This window comes from Peromyscus maniculatus, chromosome 11 (genome assembly GCF_049852395.1).
Source record: "Peromyscus maniculatus bairdii isolate BWxNUB_F1_BW_parent chromosome 11, HU_Pman_BW_mat_3.1, whole genome shotgun sequence".
Lineage (NCBI taxonomy): Eukaryota > Metazoa > Chordata > Mammalia > Rodentia > Cricetidae > Peromyscus > Peromyscus maniculatus.
This window is the reverse complement of record NC_134862.1, coordinates 70,252,530-70,272,835: the sequence shown is the minus strand read 5'-3', so window position 1 is coordinate 70,272,835 and position 20,306 is coordinate 70,252,530. Positions and strand designations below refer to the sequence as shown.

Sequence of the window (20,306 nt, the reverse complement as noted above, 5' to 3'; positions counted from 1 at the left end):
CCAAGCCCTGTTCCCCTTTTGCTTGGCAGTTCTTCCAGTAATTTATCCTTTTCCTTTCCCATTTTACTATAGACAGCAAGAAAAAGACGAGCTGCTACACCTTCCACGTTTGGCTTGGAAATCTTATCTAAACATCCAACCTCTCCCTCTCAGAGTCTGCTTTTCACATGACAACAGGGTCCAAAGCAGCTGATCTTTTGGCTGCTGCATAGCAAGACTTCACTACCTTTGGGGATTTTGTTTGTTTGTTTGTTTGTTTGTTTGTTTGTTTGTTTGTTTGTTTCTATTCACGGGGTTTTATCATTATGATGGCATACCTATTGCTAAATACATTCCCTGGCAAAAATATTAGCAGATTGTTCATTTTCAAGAAATCTGGGGTGATTAGGTGGGTACACCTTTTCATCCCAGTGCATTTTTTATGATGTCACTGAGTCACTTACCCTGAGTCACTATGCCTGACGATGTAACAATGATCCTCATTGTGTATTTTGCTGGGCTGTCTAACAGGATTATCTGAAAGTCCTTGACGGAAGCGCCACATTACCTAGTGCTTGGGGCTTCTTCTGCTCTGTCTGACCAATTTTTTTAGCTCAAGATTTTCTTCTAAGTTAAGACATGAAGATGTCTAACTGGAGACGATTTGTGCTTTTCCCGCTGCTGTTTCTTTGTGTCTTCAGAGAGGGCGTCTGCATTTGTGATGGGACCACCTGGACCAAGGTCGGATGGGAGATTTTTCCTGATGAAGTGCGCTACCTGAAAGTTAAGGCTTCCTCATCCCACTGCCTACCTTACCCTCTGGACAAACTCTGCTGCAACTTTGCTAACCTGGACCTCGTCCAGAGTTCTTTACGCCTCTTGTACATCTTGGTACAAGCGCTCTTCTTAATCCTGTTTGTTTTATCTGCGCATTACCTATGGATGAAATGGACGAAACACCAAAGAAAGGTGAGTTTGTGTTGCAGGTAGGGGGAGTTGAAGAATCGGAGAGCTATCCAGTTCTCTGAAGTTATCCTTCCCTGCTTCCCCACTCACCCGCCCCCACCTCCATTATCTAGCCATGTCCTGCAAACACTTACGAGTCCCATGGAAGTGCATTTAATCAGAAGGCCCTTAAAATCATCTCCCTACTCCTGCTTTCAAGTTACAAAATGCACCAAAACATTGAGATGTGGTAGGTGGGGTTATAGGAAGTGAGGTTACCTGCCTGTCCTTCGGTAAGTTATATGTTCTTTCTCAGCCTCCCCATAAAATGATTTGAAATGAGGGGGTCTCTTGGAGAGCCTGCAAGTCTATCTATGCTCGCTACAAAAGTTGGCATGAGCTTCCCATCGGGCTGTAAACTGATTTCTAAAGTTAGGATTTGGCGGGAAATAGTGCTTCATCCCCAGTTTTGCCAATAGATGGCACTATAATTCGAGAATTATACAAAAATGCTGCTAAACACCTGTGCACACATCTCCTTGACCTTCAGAATGATCTAAGTATATGTTTTCTTGTTTTTAAAATATGATTGTATTCTACAGTGATCTTGCTTAATAAGGGAAAACATTTTTTTTATTTATTTGGTTCTGGGAATTAAACTCGGGGCCTCCTACATCCTAGGCAAGCTCTCTACAACTCATTGAGCTGTGTCCCCCAACCCTTAACAATAATCTTAATTTTATGTTCCAGGTACTGCTGAGTGCTTTTATTCAGGTCAACCTGCCAGGAGCCACGCACTTAAAGAAAACTAGCTCCACCTTCCCCTGAAGTTGTCAGTTATCCATAGCTCCTCATCTAGGGGTGAGGGCTTCTGAGCCCTCCTATGCCGTGCTAGAGTGAGACTTGACCTGATCTTTGTGGGGCTCTTGTGCAGGCAATCACAGGTGCTGTTCAGTTCCATTCCTGCCATGGTCAGAAGATACTGTTCTGCTCAGGTCCTCTCTGACCTCTGGCTCTTCCAGACTTTCTGCCCTCCTCTTCCATGATGCCTGAGGGGTGGGGTGTGGTATAGATTCACATTTACGTCTGGGTGCTCCACTCTCTGCACTTTGAGCAGTTTTAAGTTTCTGCATGAACTGTCATCCACTGCACAAAGAAATTTTTCTGATGAGGTCAGAGAGTTGCTCTGAGTGCAGGACATACAAATTTAGAGTGCAGTTTGATACTATGCCCATTTAGCAAAACAATATTAGTAGGTTCACCAATGGGACCTGTGAGCTCCACACCCATGGGTTCTTGGCCAGATATGCGGTCCCAGGCATGTGTTTCCTCCTATGAGCAGGCTTTAAATCCAGTCAGAAAGAACTGGGTACCTTTGTGATATTCATGCCATTACTGCACCCATGGACACACCTTACCATGCCAGTCACTACTGCAGTTCACAGGTAAGACCAGGGCAACATATCTAGCCCCTTCCAAAACTGTGGGAGCGAGCCAGCAGGGAGGAAGCCATCAGGTCAGAACTGACTCAATTTCTCCATGTCCTGAAGGAAACCATCCTAATTTCTCTTGGCAACAGGCTCTAACCCTAGAAAACTCTAACCAACGTTGGCTGGTGGCGACAACGATCAATCTAGTCTTGTGTCGCACATCAAGGAAGGGCATTTCTTCTGTGCTTCGGCCTTCTAGAAAAACCTTCCTTTTTGTATAAATATGTGATATCTACATCTTAGTAGTGTTTAAGTTTGCTATCCATAATGTAAGTTTACTCTGAAACAAGACAAGAATCGTGTGTTTTGCTCTTTCAGCTGAAAAAGCAAGCCTCTTTAGAGAAACACGGCGATGACCTAGAGAGTGCATCCATCTATGACATTGAACAGATCCTCTGCAGACTGCTGGCCACAACATCAATGATGACCAAGTTCCTGAAGCAGGTGTCCCAACATTCTTCCTTTAAGAAAGTTAAGCAACACCATAGAGTAAAGAGGAAGAAGAGCGAAGGGGGAGAGGAGCCAAAGGATACTAAACCTATGCCCATGCAATGTAGCTCAGTCAAGTTCAGAAGAGTACAAAAGAAATGTATTTCCAGGACTATCTGAGGATGAAAAGGTTTCTTTGGGAGCTGTAGGGTTTTGTTTTTTTGCCACGACCTTCACTGAAAAAACTTTCAGACAAGTCTGGATTTCCATTCAACTGAAAAAGAATCCACACTTACTAGTGTGGCTCCCAGAATAAAATGAAAACACCTTAACCTGGCACTTACAGGTATAAACCTGTGGTAATTATAGCAGCCGCATTTTTTTTTTCAGCTTGACTATTTTTTTTTCAACATGACAGGTAGTTGCTATGTGCTTTACACTGTATCATTTAGTTTTCACCGATCTCAAGAGGAAGGATCAATTATTGGCCCCTGTTTCCAGAAAAGGAAACTTGGGTACAAAGAATTAGGGTACTCTACTCACACTCGTGTAGGATTCAAACCCAAGCGTCCTTCAGAGACCGTGTGCTTACCCCTTCCATGTACACTCCAGATTACCTGTGGGAGCTATGACGTGAGCTCCAGTAAGGCAATCTTGACCCGCCCATCCCCAGATCTAACACTCAGCTTGTGCTCTTAGCTCTGCCACTGTGTATTCAAATCCCATTCATTGGGCAAGGCCCAGGTGAACTCCAGCAAGCTGGCTTCCTGTTCTCTTTCAGGGCGTGGACTGCCTTTCCTGCCAATGTTTACCTTTAACCTTTCTCTTTATAGTCACATCTTTCTCATACTGTTATATAATTGCCAAATAGTTTCTAGATGATTGTTCCTCCTTAAAAAAAAAAAGTCCAGATGGCAGAAAGAACAAGTTGTGCCTACAACCATATTACCATATTTAGTAGTGGGCATTCCACAAAAGCTTGCTAAGCACATATATTCAGATAAAAAACTGGTTTGAAGTTTATAAGTACACACAGCGAGTTACACAGGTATGTCTTCCTAAAGGCTTTTCAAGCTGTATGTTATAGATGTAGAGAATGACAGCAAAATTCAAGGTAGAACATAGATTTTTGGACTCTGTTGAAGTAGAATGTGCATAAAAGACATGAAAAATGTTAATTGTACATCTCAATGAACTTTTTTAAATAACATACAATCAGGGGACAAATTGAGAAAAATAACAGGTCTCAGAAGCCCTCTCATGCCAGAGGTAATTGTGATTTGGGTTACTAACACCATAGGTTAACTTTTCCTAGGAAAATGTTTTTATAACAATTTTTCTCCCTGGGGAGGGCAAATATATTACTGAAATATGCTAATACATAAGCAACGTAAGCATTTAAGGAATAGTGTACTTTGCCTGGGTCTTCCAGAAAACAACCTTGAACATATACTGCATGTATCCTCCCATGGAAATTTATTCCTTAAGTTGTTAAAAGTTGATAAATCAACAAGATACACACACACACACACACACACACACACACACACACACACACACACACTTACAGTTCTCTCAGAAAACAATCTTTAACATATACTGCATGTATTTATTACTTAAGTTGTTAGAGTTGGTAAATCAACAAGACACACACACACAATTCTCTCAGAAAACAACCTTGAACATATTCTGCATGTATAATTTATTGCTTAACTTGTTAGAAGTTGGTAAACCAAAAAGACACATATACAGAGAGAGAAAGAGGAGTTAAGAGCAATACTTTACTCAATAGCAAAGTAAAAGAGAAAAGAAAAAAATGAAGGCAATCTTCATAGATTGACAATAGAAAATACAGCATATAAGCCAGGTGGTGGTGGTGGTGGTGGTGGTGGTGGTGGTGGTGGTGGTGGTGGTGGTGGTGGCACACACCTTTAATCCAAGCAATCGGGAGGCAGAACCAAGCGGATCTTGGTGAGTTCGAGGCCAGCCTGGTCTACAGAGTGAGATCCAGAACAGGCACCAAAACTACACAGAGAAACCCTGTCTCAAAAAAAGAAAAAGAAAATACAGCACCTAGCTGGAAGGTAGAAATGTTAACCATCTCCTTCCATGCTCTTAACCATCTTAACATCACATGTGCTCCTTACCTGCCCAGTCCAGAAAATGAACGCACTCAGTCTGAGAATAGCGAGCGGCAACGTCCCGAGCTTTCTCTCCCCGGAAGTTCAAGGCCTCTATATCAACGTCCAGTTCCACCAGGGCCTTCAAAGTTTCCAGGCGGCCCCAGGCTGCAGCGCAGTGTAAGAGCGTGTACCCTATCAGAGTGAAGACAGTCAGGTCAAACAGACGTAGGGTGGCTTGACAGGAGTTTTTAACCTTACGATGGCAGAAAAAGCATTCACATTCTGTAGAAAGCACACTTGGAACATTGATGGTCAGTCTTTTCCAAGGCTAGTAACATGTGTTCCAACACTCTGATGCACTGATACTGGACAAGCAGCTGAGAGCAGCAGCTCCCACACAGGCATGTAATCGCAGGGAAAACCAGCTCCCAGGTGTGTTCTCTGGTACACAGTGTTGCTATACTATGACGATCAGGCTAGCTATGTGAAAAGCATGTTTCTGCTTACAGGACTTTATAATGGGTCCATTGGGTCATGACTTCATCACAAGTCAAAGTACAGCTGTATGCTACTCCAGACTATTTTACGTAGCAGATCATGAACATAATCGAGTCCTGAACAGTTACTATGAGCTAGGCACTAAGTGTTCTGCATTGTAAATTCATTGAACTTTAGAGACCTTATAGCATCAGAATTCTTATAATCCTCATCTTACAGACCAGGAAACTAAAATTCAGAGATATTCAGAAACTCGGCTCAAGGAACGAAGTCAGTAAAATGATGGATGCAAGATACCAACGCGGGCAGCCTGCCTCCTGAGCTCCTCCACAGCTGAAAGATGGCAACCCCCTCAGCAGGCGTCAACTTCGGAACCCGCAGCCTATTATGATTTTAAGGAATTTTCGTCAGACTCTAATTACCCTAGCTTTACTGTTAATCTCCTATCACTGTGTATGCTTTGGTTTGCAAATTAATCTTTTGAATTAAAGCTGAAAGTATGACTTGCCAAATGAGAAAGCAATTTCTTGGACTGACTGAGGTATGGCAGCAAAGGAGGAAACATGGGGTGCACCTTCAAGAGTTTCTCACGCTGATTTGTATAAAAATCAAAGATCTTTGTTCCGTTGTTTTGAGGGGTCCCATTTAAATTGGGGAGCCAGGGCTAAGGACATAGCTTAGTGGCAAAGCTCTTGCCTAACATGCGCAAGGTTCTGTGTTCTAGAAAGCAATTAAAAATTATCTAAATTGGGTTTCCAACACCAAAGTGTCTATTAGCCCTCGAGAAGAGCTTGGGAGTTGGGGGCTCATAGTGTGCCCCATGCCTTGTACAACCAGAAAATCTTTCACACAGGAAAAATGTACACTGGTGGGTGACCTGGGGGCTCTCATTTGACCCATCCCCAGTGACTGCCTGGCCAACGCTTGTCTTAAGAACCCAACCTTTCGTTCTTGATGCATCCAGGAAAATTCTGGCTTTGGGTAGCCTCGGGCTTGTCAGAAGTTGCAGATTCAAATCACCATTACAGTATCGGGGAAAGAAAAACACTTTCACTTATAGATCCTAGCTAAGGGAAAGTGTGAGTCAGTGCTTGGTTTACAGGTCACTCAAAGTAGAAAATGTGACAGCTGGTGACATATATAAGGGAATAGATTGTAACTTTGAGATTTGTGGCAAATTCCAGAATGGCTCATTTAAAGAAAGCACATGTGTGTGTGCATGCACACACACACACTCACAAACACACATGTGCACACACACATGCACACACACGGCTAGCAGAAGAGATGCTGCTAAATTCTTATCTCTGGCCACAAGCCTGAGCCATCTGGATGTGGTGTAGTCACCAAGGGTAACTGAGCCATGCTTCTGGTATGAAAATTTTCACAGGAGAAGCTAAGTCAATATAAGTTGTAATAAGTCACTACACTTACCCCTAAGAATAGGTTTAGTGGCTGCCTTAAATAGCCAACAAGGCACAAAGAGCTGATGTGTTGGAACTAATGTGTTGGAACTATGACATACCAGGACTTTGTATGTCCTTTGTTTATCACTGCAATAGCTCTATGAGGAAGGTATTAGCCTCATTACAGTACGGAATGAAAAGTAAGGGTCAGCGAGTCTATACTTTCCCAAGGCCACACTGGTAGTACATAGCCAAAGTAAGATCAAAACCTGGGTGTGTTTTCATACGAAGTTTATAAAGAAAAGAAAGACACACCCACGTGCTAATCTCTGAACGAGCTAGGAAAAAAGAAGTTACAGTAGTGACTCTTCTTCTTCCAGAAACCTCTTGGTTCCCTAGTCACCACAGTGCCACAACCCTGAGCCTACCTGAGCCCAACTTGTAAACCATCATAACCAGAAGGGACAATAAAATGTTAATGAAGAGTCCAAAGTGATGTGGTCTATATAGTGAGTTTCAGAAAAGCCAAAACTACATAGTGAGACCTTGTCTCAAACAAAACAAAACAAAACAAAACAAAAACCCCTATTGGGCATGGAGATGCACACCTTTAGTCCCAGCACTCAGGAGGCAGATAGATAAACCTCCGTGAGTTTGAGGCCAGTCTGTTCTACATAGTAAGTTCCATGACAACCAGAGCTACATAGTGAGAATTTGTACAAAAAAAAAAAAAAGACTCCAAAGTGAATTACTTTCAGCTCTGCCCAAAATTTTCCAAAAAATCCACAATTTTTTAACATCACAATAAGCAAAATATTTAAGAACTCTAAGAGCCAGAGCCTGGCTTGAGGGTTGTATGATGTCTTTATTCTTGACAATCTTAATCTACTATAAAATACCACTGTCCAAGTAAATTAAAACAAAATTTATCCCTCACAATGTAGAGGTGTAAGAAGTCCAAGGTCAGACCAGTGGTGTGGACCTTGCTGAGTCCTCACACAGTGGGAAGAAGACTGATGCTCTCACCACCCTTCAGTACAGTGGCATGAGTCCACTGTTCATCCGTGAAATATCCTCATGACATAAACACTTCTCACAAGGACTCCCTTCCCAACACTCCTGCATTGGCATTCATTCCCAACAATGAATTTGGTAGGGGACATCCTCAGACCACAGACTACAAAATGATGAGTCAAGGTATAACCAGATACCACCCTTATTATTCCTGCCTTCAGCCTGAAGGTAGAAATCTTCCATTAGCTGAATGACCCAAGGTCCCTGATTCATCTGGAGAAAGACACTGTCCATAGACAAGGTACTGCAAGTCTGACCAAGAAGCCAGTCCACATGGGAGATAATCTGGATCCCTGTACTGCTTTTCTCAAAGCTGAAATAATAATTCAAGGCATCATCTACTCATTAAATTCATTGTGACGCTGAAAAGTAGGAGTGAAGGGGGCTGTATAGTTTAATAATCAGTTTAAAATGAAACTATTTTAAACAAACTTTTATCAAAATATTTTCAACCTCAACATGTTTTTAATTCTTTTGCTGGAAACAGTCCATTTTGGGGAAAAAAAGACACTTTGTAGTACATTAACACCATCACTATTCCAAGAGAAGAAAATCCTCTCAACATTATTTCAGGACCAGGAATATGGCTCAGTGATCAAAAGCACTTGCTGCCTGACTCAGCCTGACAACCTGAGTTTGATCCACAGAATTCACACAGTAGAAGAGATTCCTATAAGTTGTCCTCCCACCTCCACACATGCACCACAGCATTCACACACACACACACACACACACACACACACACACACACACACACACACAAATGTAAAATTCCGGAAAACATTCAGATGAGAATGGAACCTTTGACCCAATGTGCTGATGCACATTTTTCTAATCCCTGCACTTGGGAGCTAGAAGCATAAAGATGCATAAAGATCTCTGTATGTCTAAGGCCAGTTTTGTCTACATATCAAGTTCCAGGCCAGGGCTACATAGTGAGATCTTGCTTTTAAAATAAAGAAGGAAAGAAAGAAAGAAAGAAAGAAAGAAAGAAAGAAAGAAAGAAAGAAAGAAAGAAAGAAAGAAAGAAAGAAAGAAAGAGAAAGAAGGAAAGAGAGAGAAAAAGAAAGAAGAGAGAGAGAGAAGAAAAGAAAAAGAAAAGTGAAATAGAATGGGACCTTCCTAAACCTCTCCTTGTACATTGGCAATGAGCTTTAGATCCCAAAAAGGAGAATACAGAAGGAGGATTGAAAACCCCACAGAAACAAAGGGAAGGATTTTGGGTGATTTTGAGAGTGAAAAAAATCCATTTGTAGAAGATTACTGAAAAACAGAGTAACTTGAGAGGTAGCCCCCTAGTTTTCTTTCTGTTGCTGTGATAAACCCCATGACCAAGAGCAACTTGGTGAGCAATGGGTTTATTTCAGCTTACAGCTCACAGCTCACAGTCCGTCATGAAGGAAGTCAAGACACAACCTCAAGCAGGGCAGAAACCAAGAGGAAGGAACTAAAGCAGAGACCAGAGAGGAGTGCTACTTACTGGTTTGCTCTCCATGGCTTGCCTTTTTATACAACCCAGGACCACCGTCCAGGTGTGGGCAACACCCACAGTGGGCAGGGCCCTCCCATATAATTATCAAGAAAAACACCTCACCGACTTGCTGACAGACCAATCTGATGGAGGCACTTTCTCAATTGAAGTTCCCCCTTCCCAGATGATCCGACTTCGTGTCAAGTTGACATAAAACTATCCAGCACATAGACACACAAAGAAAAAAAAATGAACCTCAGAACTATACAAATCTTCAAAGACAGTATAACAGAAAGGAACAAAGGATATGTAAAACAGACATAACCAACAAAATGACAAGAGTAGATTGTTACATACTGATAATAACCTTTAATTTAGATGGTTAATAGTCCCTAATTAAAAGATAAAACGGCAGGGAAAAGAAGAAACAATACCCATCTATATGCTGCCTACAACAAACTCACCTATTGATAATAAAACATGTAGACTAGACAGTAAGTTAAAAGATGGAAAAGAGATATTTCCTACAAGTAGAAAACAATACCGAGCAAAAGTAGTAATGCTTATATCAGGTAAAAACCAGGTTTTTTAGTAGTCAGCTTTCAGTTATCATAATGATTACGAAAGGATTAGCTTATAAAGAAAATAAGGTTTATTTGAGCCCAATTTTGGAGGTTCTTTTAGAGTGCAATGAGGGGCTGGTAAGATGGTTCAGCAGGTAAAGGTGCTTGCTACACAATCCTGATGACCTGAGTTCAATCCCTAGAACCCACATAAAAGTGAAAGGAGAGCCAACTCCACAATGTAGTGCTGGCCCCAATAGGTGTGCTGTGGCCGGCCTTGTACACACTGAAAGCTCAGACTACCAACTGAGCTACTTCTGAAACCCTGTTTGCTTAATCTTTTAGTGTAGGGAATTTCTTTCTAATGTTATAGCCAATCTTTCATTCATGGCATAAACACAATTGGCCAATAAGCTTGGGCTTGATAAAAATGAACTCAACTGTTTGCTTTAATTTAAAAAATTAAAAAATTTTTTGAAATAGTTATGTCAAGTATAAAGCGGGCACATCAAGCTTATCTAATCACAAAGACTGTGAGGCGCATCCTTAGGAGGTCACAAGTGATACTGATGGAAGATGAAATACCTCTGGCGGTTTTTTCGTTCAGATTCACCCCATACTTTGCCAAGGCTCTAATTACATCACTTTTCCCAGCCATGCAAGCTGCATACAACAGGTTTCTCCCGACAATGTCTTCTTCCAGAAGCAGCTGCATGGCATGCTCATGGTGAGGATGTTCAGGATCTTCAAAAATCTTCTGCAAGCCTTCTACATCCCCGGTGAGAGCCGGCTGCAAGAGGGGGTTCTCCGGGCCTGTTTCATCTGTTTCTTGGGATTCTTCATAGTCTTGCTGTGAGGAAAATAATGATTTTTCCGAACCCTCTGATTCTAGAGTTCCTTCTGGCTCCATTCGCTCCAAAAATATCTAGCATCAAAGCAAAAAAAAAAAGGGGGGTGGGATGGGTGAGGTAATTAAAACATATCAGTGTTTATATATTTACTTTTTTTTTAATTTATTGAGACAGAGTCTCACTATGTAGTTCTGGCTGACCTGAACCTGTTCTCTAAGCCAGTTAGCTTTGAACTCACCAAGATCTGCCTACTTCTGCTTCCCAAGTGCCGAGATTAAAGGCAGCATGTGTCACCACACCAGGCTACTTATTTATCTTTAATCAGTTCACTGACAATATAAATGAAACAAAAATATGTGCTTGAAAATAATTGGAACCCATCCTCCTCCTCCTGGCCAGTCATCTCCCCACCCCAACATCAGCAGCCCCTAGAGGCACAAGCACCACCTGTACCAACTGGAAGAAGAGGTGAGTGACTGGTCTCCCAGCTAAAATGTCCCTAAGCCCATGCCTCTGCCCCTCCCACCTCAACCCCAGCAGCAAGCCAGCAGGTAAGAGTCCTTCAGGTAGGTCACTCCACCACCACTGCTGCCACCTACTGGACTCTGTAACCTACAACATCCACTTCGCCACCCAAACCCACTGAATCCATCATCCTCCCCCTGGACAACCATCTTCACAACATCAGCAGCCCCTAGAGGCACAAGCACCACACGCACCAACTGGTAGAAGAGTAGCCTCCCTATGAACAGCCCTCTCCAGCAACATCAGCAAAGCCAGTGGGCACAAGCACCAGCCACACCAATTGGAAGAACAGGCAAAGGCAAAAATCTATACCAGTTGGAAGAACAAATCACATAGGCTCAAGTAAAGCCCACACCAGGCAGAAGAACTGGATGATACACTGGATCTAGGCACCCAAACCCCCATAAACCTCACCTAAGACAACCTTACTCGATGTGACAACTAGCCAATCCCCAGAACCCTTGGCCATTCAGGCCAAAAGACAATAAAGGAAACAGGCAATTATGTTGATATTTTATTTTATTTGTGCTGAAATGTGATTTTATTTGCATGTTAATAAATAAAGTTGCCTGGGGGTCAGAGCTAATAGCAAATCATTTAGCAGAAGTCTGTCAGGGGTAGCACATGCCCTTAATCCTGATTTCATGACAGGCAGATCTCTGTGTGTTCAAGGACACCACCAGCATGGAGACACATGCCTTTAATCTCAATACCAACCATAGAGACCTGGAGGTCTGTATAGACAAGCAGTGACGCGGAGGTCATGTGGTTGGGTTTACAACCAATGAGAAGGCAGAACAGAAAGTCAATAAAAATACAGATACACAGGAAGTAGGTCTCTTTCGGAGGGGAAGGACGACAGCGAGGGGTAAGTAGGCAGTCTTGGTCTTAGCTCTTGGCGGCTGCTCTGACCTCTTGGGCTTTTAACTCCACATTTGGCTCTGTGCTTCTTATTTAATAAAACTGTTCAGAATTACATCTACAGGCAGTAAAGGAACAAAAGACCATCCAACAAAGACAGGAGAATCAACACCTGTACCTAAAATTATCCCAAACCCCAGACAGATAAACATGAACATTGATGTAAAAATACTCAATAAAATACTGTCAAATCAAATCCAAGAACACATCAAAAAATAATCCACTGTGATTACATAGGCTCCATACCAAAGATGCAGAGATGGTTCAACATATGAAAATGTGTCAATGTAATCTACAGATTCAGTGCAATTCCCATCACAATCCCAACACAATTCTTCACAGATCTCGAAAGAACAATACTCAATTTCATATGGAAAACCAGAAAACCTTGGATAACTAAAACAATCCTTTACAATAAAGCAACTTCTGAAGGCATCACCATCCCTGACCTCAAGCTCTACTATAGAGTGACAGTAATAAAAACAGCTTGGTATTGGCATAAAAACAGACACTTGGGCTGGGCGGTCGTGGTGCATGCCTTTAATTGCACTTGGGAGGCAGAGCCAGGTGGATCTCTGTGAGTTCAAGGCCAGCCTGGGCTACAGAGTGAGTTCCAGGGAAGGTACAAAACTATACAGAGAAACACCGTCTCAAAAAACAAACAAACAAAAAAAAAAACCCAGACACTTGGATTAATGGAATCAAAATGAAAACCCTGACATAAATCCACACACTTGATTTTTGATAAAGAAGCCAAAATTGTACAATGGGGAAAAAAAGATCTTCAACAAATGGTGCTGGCATAACTGGATGTCGACATGTAGAAAAATGCAAATAGTCTGATAGCTATCACCCTGCACAAAACTCAGTTCCAAGTGGATCAAAGACCTCAACATAAATCCAGTTACACTGAACCTGTTAGAAGAGAAAATGAGAAGTAGCCTTGAACACACTGGCACAGGAGACCACTTCCTGAATATAACACCAGTAGTACAGATACTAAGATTGACAATTAATAAATGGGACCTCCTGAAACTAAAAAGCTTCTATAAGACAAAGGACACAGTCAATAAGACAAAACAGCAGCCTACAGAATGGGGAAAGATCTTCACCAACCTCACATCTGACAGAGATATTTCTCCAAAATATATAAAGAACTCAAGAAATTAAACATTAAAATGCCAAATAATCCAATTTAGAAAATGGAATACAGATCTAAACAGAGAATTCTCAACAGAAGAATCTCAAATGGCCAAAAGACATTTAAGGAATTGCTCAACATCCTTAGTCATCAGGGAAATGCAAATCAAAATGACTCTGAGATACCCTCTTACACCTGTCAGAATGGCTAAGATCAAAAACACTGATGACAGCTTATGTTGGAGAGGATATAAAGTAAGGGGAACACTCCTCCACTGCTGATGGGAGTGCAAACTTATACAGCCTCTTTGGAAATCTGTATGGCAGTTTCTCAGAAAATTGGAAATCAATCTGCCTCAAGACCCAATGATACCACTCTTGGGCATATGCCCAAGGGATGCTTACTCATATCATAAGGACACTAGCTCAGCTATGTTCATAGCAGCATTATTTGTAATAGCCAAACCTGGAAACAACCTAGATGCCCCTCAACCAAAGAATGGATAAAGAAAATGTGTTGCGGGCTGGAGAGATGGCTCAGAGGTTAAGAGCACTGACTGCTCTTCCAGAGGTCCTGAGTTCAATTCCCAGCAACCACATGGTGGCTGACAGCCATCTGTAATGAGATCTGGTGCCCTCTTCTGGACTGCAGTCATTCACACTTTATGCAGAATAAATGAATAAATCTTTAAAAAAAAAAAAAAAAAAGAAAAGAAAATGTGGTGCATTTACACAATGGAGTATTACTCAGCAGTTAAAAAAAATGACATCATGAAATTTGCAGGCAAATGGATGGAACTAGAAGAAAATCATCCTGAGTTAGGTAATCCAGATCCCGAAATACAAACATGGTGTGTATTCACTCATAAGCTGATATTAGATGTAAAGCAAGGGCTAACCAGGCTACAATCCACAACCCCAGAGAAGTCAGGTAACAAGGAGGACCCTGAGAGGGACTCATGGATCATCCTGGGAAGGGGAAATAGATGAGATCTCCCAGTTAAACTGGAGGTGGGTAGAGGGGGCAATGGGAACATGAGGGATTGGGATGGCCGAGTTGGGAGAGGGACAGAGAGGGAGAGCAGTGACAGAGATATCTTTATAGAGGGGGCCATTATGGGGTTAGGGAGAAACCTGGTACTAGGAAAACTCCAAGAAATTCACAAGGATGACCCTAGCAATAGTGAAGAGGGTGCTTGAACTGGCCTTCTCTTGTAATCAGATTGGTGACTACCCTAATTATCATCATAGAATCTCCTCCCATAACTGATGGAAGCAGATGCAGAGATCAACAGTCAATCACTTGGCCAAACTCCTGTACTTCAGTTGAAGAGAGGGACGAGGAATTATATAAGCAAGGCGGGAGGGGAGGGGAGGGGAGGGGAGGGGAGGGGAGGGGAGGGGAGGGGAGGGGAGGGGAGGGGAGGGGAGGGGAGGGGAGGGGGGCTGTCAAGATCATGACAACAAAACCCACAGAAACAGCTGACCCAAGCTCGTGGCAGCTCACGGACTCTAGACCAACAGCTAGAGAGCCTGCATGGGACCGACCTAGGCCCTCTGCATATGGGTGACAGTTGTGTAGTTTGGTCTACTTGTGGGGCCCCTGGCAGCAGGACCAGAATCTGTTCCTGGTGCATGAGCTGGCTTTTTGGAACCTACTCCCTATGGTTGGCCTTGATTGGCGGAAGGGGCTTGATCCTGTCTCAACTTGATATGCCATGCCTTGTTGACCCCCATGAAAGGCCTTACCCTTTCAGAGGAGTGGATGCCGGGGTGGGGGGTAGAAAGGAGGTTGCGGGAGAGAACAGGAGGAGAGGAGGGAGTTTGTATGTGGTTGGTATGTAAAATAAATTAAAATTTTTAATTAAAAAATACTTATGGTCATTTAAAAAGCTACTTTAGCCATTCAATCAATAAAATCTACAATGAGTAAACACGTGGCCTCTGTATATATAAATATATAATATAAATAATATAGTCAATAGGAACAGACAAGGGATCAAAGACAACTAAATCCATTAGGAAAGACTCAAAAAATTGTTAAAGAAATTTATCTGTCTAAAAATGAAGAAATATAGTTGGATCATTGGAGTCAAATTATGAAGACTTCAAAAATTAGGCACTAGCTTTTAAACAGAATCCATTCAAACAGAATTTATTCGCTTATTATTTACTGAAAATGTATCAGTGTTATTTAAATGTTTATATAAATTACATAAATTAAAAACACATATTTGTTTTGTTTTGTTTTGTTTTGAGATTGAGTCTTGCTATGTAGCCCTGGATGGCCTGAAACTTGCTGTGTAGACCAGACTGCCTGGAATTTGCAGTGACCCTCTCCCTCCAAATCTCTAGCACTGGGATTACAGGTGTAAACTACTATGCCGAGCTTAAAACCAACAAGTTTATCTTCTTCCCTCAACAATCTCCTGTATACACAGGAGAAAATATGACAGGAACAAAATGTATGTTATAAAAAGTGACAAGTGGTAAATGCCATAACAGACAAAATTCTATGGACTTCAGGAAGGACAAAATTAGTTAGTCAACTAAGGAAGTCTTAACAGGGCTCACTCTCGTGGAATGTATATCAAACTGGGAATGACTCAGGGAAGAGTACCATGGTCCCCCATTCACACCAAATGTTATGACATCACACCAAACATTATGACATCACTATGTACTCAAAACAGCACAATCCTTAAGGAGAAAATCACGTCCAGGAACAAGAGAGAGGACTCAGCAGTCAGGAGTGCTTACTGCTTTTGCAGAGAGGCCCCAGGTTTGGTTCCCAGCACCCACATGACAGCTCACAACCACCTATAACTCCAATTCATGGGATCCAAAACATTCTTCTGGCTGCTTTGGGCTCCTGCAAATACCTAGTATATGTAGGCTCACATACACATGTAAATAAAAATAATTTTATTTTTTAAAATGAAAAATGAAAGATAGCAGTTGAGTAGAATGAATTACAGCAGTGTCCCATGTGACAAGATGCTTCTGCTCTGGCTCACAGTATCCCACCTTGCTTCCAGATATCCATGCCTTTGTGAATTCCATCACCTTTCAGCATGGGCTGCACAGAGCTGCTAATGAAGAGACACAGCAGCAAGAATATGCTAATGGTATGATGGATTCCAATAGACTGTGGCTTATATTTTTCTTCCTGGCTCTCCTCACCCAGTGGAGAGAGCCACCTTTTAAGAAAGGCAAACTCTGACAACGGCTGGCAAGAAGAGAGGCCCTTAGCCAAGAAGCCTATGAGGAGTTTATTTCTGCCAAAAACATTTAATGCACTTGAAAGCAGCCCTGTCTTAGGTGAACCTTGCCTGGCCTGCAGCCTCCTGAGAGACACTGATGTATAGTATCTAGTTAAACTGTACCCAGATTCCTGACACACAGAGACTGTGAGATAATCTGTGCCTGTGTGCTGTTTTAAACATGCCAAGCTTGGCTAAATAACTATGACTACATCAACGAGTATGACTTAGCACTATTTTGTTGAAAAAGCAAATTTGAATGGCACATATAGACCAGGGAGTATCTTTTTTAAGTTAAAAGCGATTAAAGTAACTTTTTAAGCATGCAGGTAGATGCAATTACACTCAGTGGTGGTTTGAATGAGAATCCCCCCTCCTTCCCGTCCCATAGGCTCATATATTTGAATACTTGGTGCTGTTTGGGAAGGATCAAGGCGTGTGGCCTTATTGGAGGAGGTGTGTCACTGAGACTTGGAGCTTTCAAAAGCCCATGACATTCCCAATTAGCTTTCTCTGATTCACTTTAGTTTGACAAAATGTGAGCTCTCAGCTACTGCTCCGATATCATGCCTTCCTGCCTGCTGCAAAGCTCCGTGCCATAATAGTCATGAACTCGGACTCTCTGAAACTGTAAGCCCCACATAAGACCTTTATTTTATAAGCTGCCTTGGACATCACAGCAATGGAAAAGTAACTAAGAAATACACTTTTTAAAACAAGATCGAGCAGGCTTGGTAGACCACACCTGTAATCCCAAGGGCTTGAGAAGGTGGCCATGAGGATTGCAAGGCTAACCTGGGTTAGACAACAGACTTTTATTTTTGCAAATGAAATATTTGCAAAACAGATAGAGACCCATAGGCCATAGCTTTCTGATCCTATTCTTGAGACAAAACAAATATATTTTCTTTACTCACATGCAAAATAATATGAAACACAAGCTTCATAGACTATACAGGCACAGAGAGGGGAGAGGAGTCTGGACCTATGAAGGCAGAATGCCACCGTTTTAATATTCTTTATTATTATATATCAAAAAGAAAAGGAGGATGAGGAAGAAGAGGAGGGAGGAGAAGAGAAAGGAGGGTGGAAATAGAAGAAAAGAAAAGCCAGATTGATCACAACGTTCGAGATGTTCATCAAAAAGGACTGGGCAATAAAGAATGAACAAGACTGTGTCACTGAGAACCCAAGAAAACATACCAGAGCAAAGCCCACAAAGCCTTGTTAGAAAGAAACAAATTGACCAGCTTAGTGAAAACCATTGACAATGAGCACGTGGTATATGCATAAAGACAGGCTAAGACTGCAGCAAAAAGTCTCAAGTTGATTCTGTAGGCAACTGGCAGGTGGCTGCTGAAGGCGTCAGTGCTGGGAACTAAGTATATTTCCATAAAATTGATCTGACAAGCCTAGGTACACATTCGACAAATCAGAGAGGAGAAGCACAAAAGAATGGCCAACTGCACCATTACTGCAGAAGTTCAGACTAATGAGAGGAAGGGGACTCTAACTAGTCCCTCATAGAAGTCTATGCCCACTGAGTTTCTTCTGGTACAAGGTTCCCTCCAATCATGGTGCTTATGGATATGGGCAAGAAACAAGAAAAATAAACGAGGCCGTTTTAGCTTGTGACACGGTAAAGAACAGGGAAGGAAGGAGGAGAGAGAACACTTAAAACAGGAGGGCTAAGGAGAAGAGACTGACGCAGGACTGCAGAGGGGACCAGTAATGACAGCCTCGGGAAGATGGTACATTCCAAAGCAGGGATCAAGGGCCAGATGGCACATTTTGGGGCGTGTGTGGGTACTGTTTGTGTATCACATAGTTACTCCCCTTGTAGCAAGGGAGTAATCTCAGGCATCACACAAATAATCGGGTATGGCTGTGGCTGAATATTTGCAAAATGGATATCGGCCCACTGGGTATAGCTTTCAGATCCCACTCTTAAGGAGACAAAACTAATTATGTCTTCTATGCCCACATACATAATAGTACGAAACACAAGCTTAGGCATAGAGGCAGGCGGGGGAGGAGACTGGGCCTATGAAGGCAGGATGTCACTGATTTAATCCTTCTTGTTTAATTGAATTTTCTAGAATGAGGATATAACCTGCTCTGACTTACTAAATGGTTATGAGAGGTCTAGAAACTTCTCGACTACACAGCGGGAACATTTAGAGGCTGCAAAGTACTAAAAATAGAAAATTACACAAGTCTGGTTGCCAACCCACAGTCTAATCAGCAACCTCGGAGATAAAAGACGGGAGGGCTGTAGGCTGAGTTTATTCTAACTGTAAAGAAGACGAACAGCCACAACAGATTGGGAGCAGAAGGTTCCAGAAGGACTTTCCTGGAGCCCTTCAGTAACAGGGTGGAAAGAGGCTTAATGGTGCTGAAACTGGAATCCTATAAACAAAGGGCAGGGAGGCAGATGAGGCTGCCCAACGTTGTAGTGAAGTCGACCTCGATGGCTCTTTTAGCCAACTGAATTCTTTCTTCAAAAAGGAAAATTATTATTATTATTATTATTATTATTATTATTATTAATTACTAAATTTCTCTTAAGGATTTTAAAGTCCCAGCTCACAGAGGAGCCGGATCCTCACCCCGCAAAGTCAGCTCTGAGCACCTAGAAATTCAACCAAGAGTGAAGGCCTGGGGATCCACACACGGCATGCCAGCCTTGCTGCGATAACCAGGTCACGTGGAAAGAGCACAGTGGTTCCCTGAGGGGCTTAAGAGTTCTCCCTTCCGCCCTTCTGCGCTGCCCTTCTGCAGCGGCGGGATGCTCCAAGCCTGGGCAAGATGCGCAAAGCCCATGGGAGGACACGGGCTGAGGACGCCTTGGTTGACGCCCACCCGGGCAGCCCCTTCCCCAGCAGCCCGGAGGGATGATGAGGGTCTATCCTGCCCCATCGCCCCCGATCGCCCACCCAGGACCTCAGCGCCTGGACTCCTACTCACCTCTCCCAGGGCTCAGGCTTCCGCGGTTACCATGGCGACGGCGCACTTCGCGCAGCCGCGCCTCACCCAGCGCCTAGGTTCCAGCTGTGCAGGAAGGTCAGGGATGCAAAGGCACAGGACGCTAGAGCAGAGAAGCTTAGAGGAATTCTCCTGAGTTAACGAAGATCTGTGTTTCGATGGTGGCGTGCAGGTGTTTTATTTTGTAAAAATTTTCAAAATAGGTCTGTTATTTAACAAGTTTAAAACTATAATAGAAAATGAAATGTGCATGTTCTTTGATGACTCGTTTCGGTCTCCTATTTTACCTTTAAATGGATTTCTTTCTGAAAATATGAGAATTAATCCTGTTTTTAAAATGCAACTAAACACCTTGCTTAATTTCCTAGTTATATGGGGAATTTATATAGTTAAAGTTCATGTCACCTTGAGTGTTTCCTGCTAACTCACAAATGTCAACTAGGTAGGAGCAGAAGGAACTTGGAAGTTAGATGTGCTAGATTCTTTTTATTCAGAAATTTAAAATCCAAAACAGCTCTGGGGGTGGGGACAGTCAGGGGAAAGCTGGAGAAAAACCAGCAGAGAGGTTGCCACCTTACTTGTTAAGCAGTACACGTGTTCACGTGGTTTGGCAGAGAGAAAACCAGGAAGTCCTTGTTCTGAA

The 20,306-nt window shown here is 42.5% G+C and overlaps 2 protein-coding genes across 3 annotated transcripts in view; one reads left to right on the top strand and one right to left on the bottom strand.

Annotated features, from left to right (window-relative positions):
• Ankrd45 (ankyrin repeat domain 45) overlaps positions 1 to 19,716 on the bottom strand; it is a 31,866-nt gene extending 12,150 nt beyond the window's left edge. The window contains exons 1-3 of one of the 2 annotated variants that reach the window (XM_015998244.3): positions 19,646 to 19,716; positions 10,564 to 10,903; positions 4,991 to 5,158 (exon numbers count right to left, since the gene is read on the bottom strand). In XM_015998244.3, coding sequence (XP_015853730.1) covers positions 4,991 to 5,158; positions 10,564 to 10,888 — 493 coding nt within the window. In that variant the 5' untranslated portion in view covers positions 10,889 to 10,903; positions 19,646 to 19,716. Of the gene's footprint in view, positions 1 to 4,990; positions 5,159 to 10,563; positions 10,904 to 19,287 lie in introns of both variants that reach the window. The other variant, XM_015998245.3, reaches the window with a different exon arrangement.
• Positions 492 to 5,983, top strand: Tex50 (testis expressed 50). The gene is made up of 3 exons (XM_042258418.2): positions 492 to 948; positions 2,733 to 2,858; positions 5,684 to 5,983. The coding sequence occupies exons 1-3, from the start codon at positions 619 to 621 to the stop codon at positions 5,783 to 5,785; spliced, it is 558 nt and encodes a 185-aa protein (XP_042114352.1). The 5' UTR covers positions 492 to 618; the 3' UTR covers positions 5,786 to 5,983.
• Positions 19,717 to 20,306: the final 590 nt, after the last annotated feature.

Excerpts from the sequence above, each read along its gene's own strand:
- Tex50 (XM_042258418.2), top strand. The coding sequence starts at position 619 with ATGAAGATGTCTAACTGGAGACGATTTGTGCTTTTCCCGCTGCTGTTT. Across the intron at positions 949-2,732 it reads GGACGAAACACCAAAGAAAG|CTGAAAAAGCAAGCCTCTTT; the intron begins GTGAGTTTGTGT and ends TTGCTCTTTCAG. Across the intron at positions 2,859-5,683 it reads TGACCAAGTTCCTGAAGCAG|ACCAGGAAACTAAAATTCAG; the intron begins GTGTCCCAACAT and ends CTCATCTTACAG.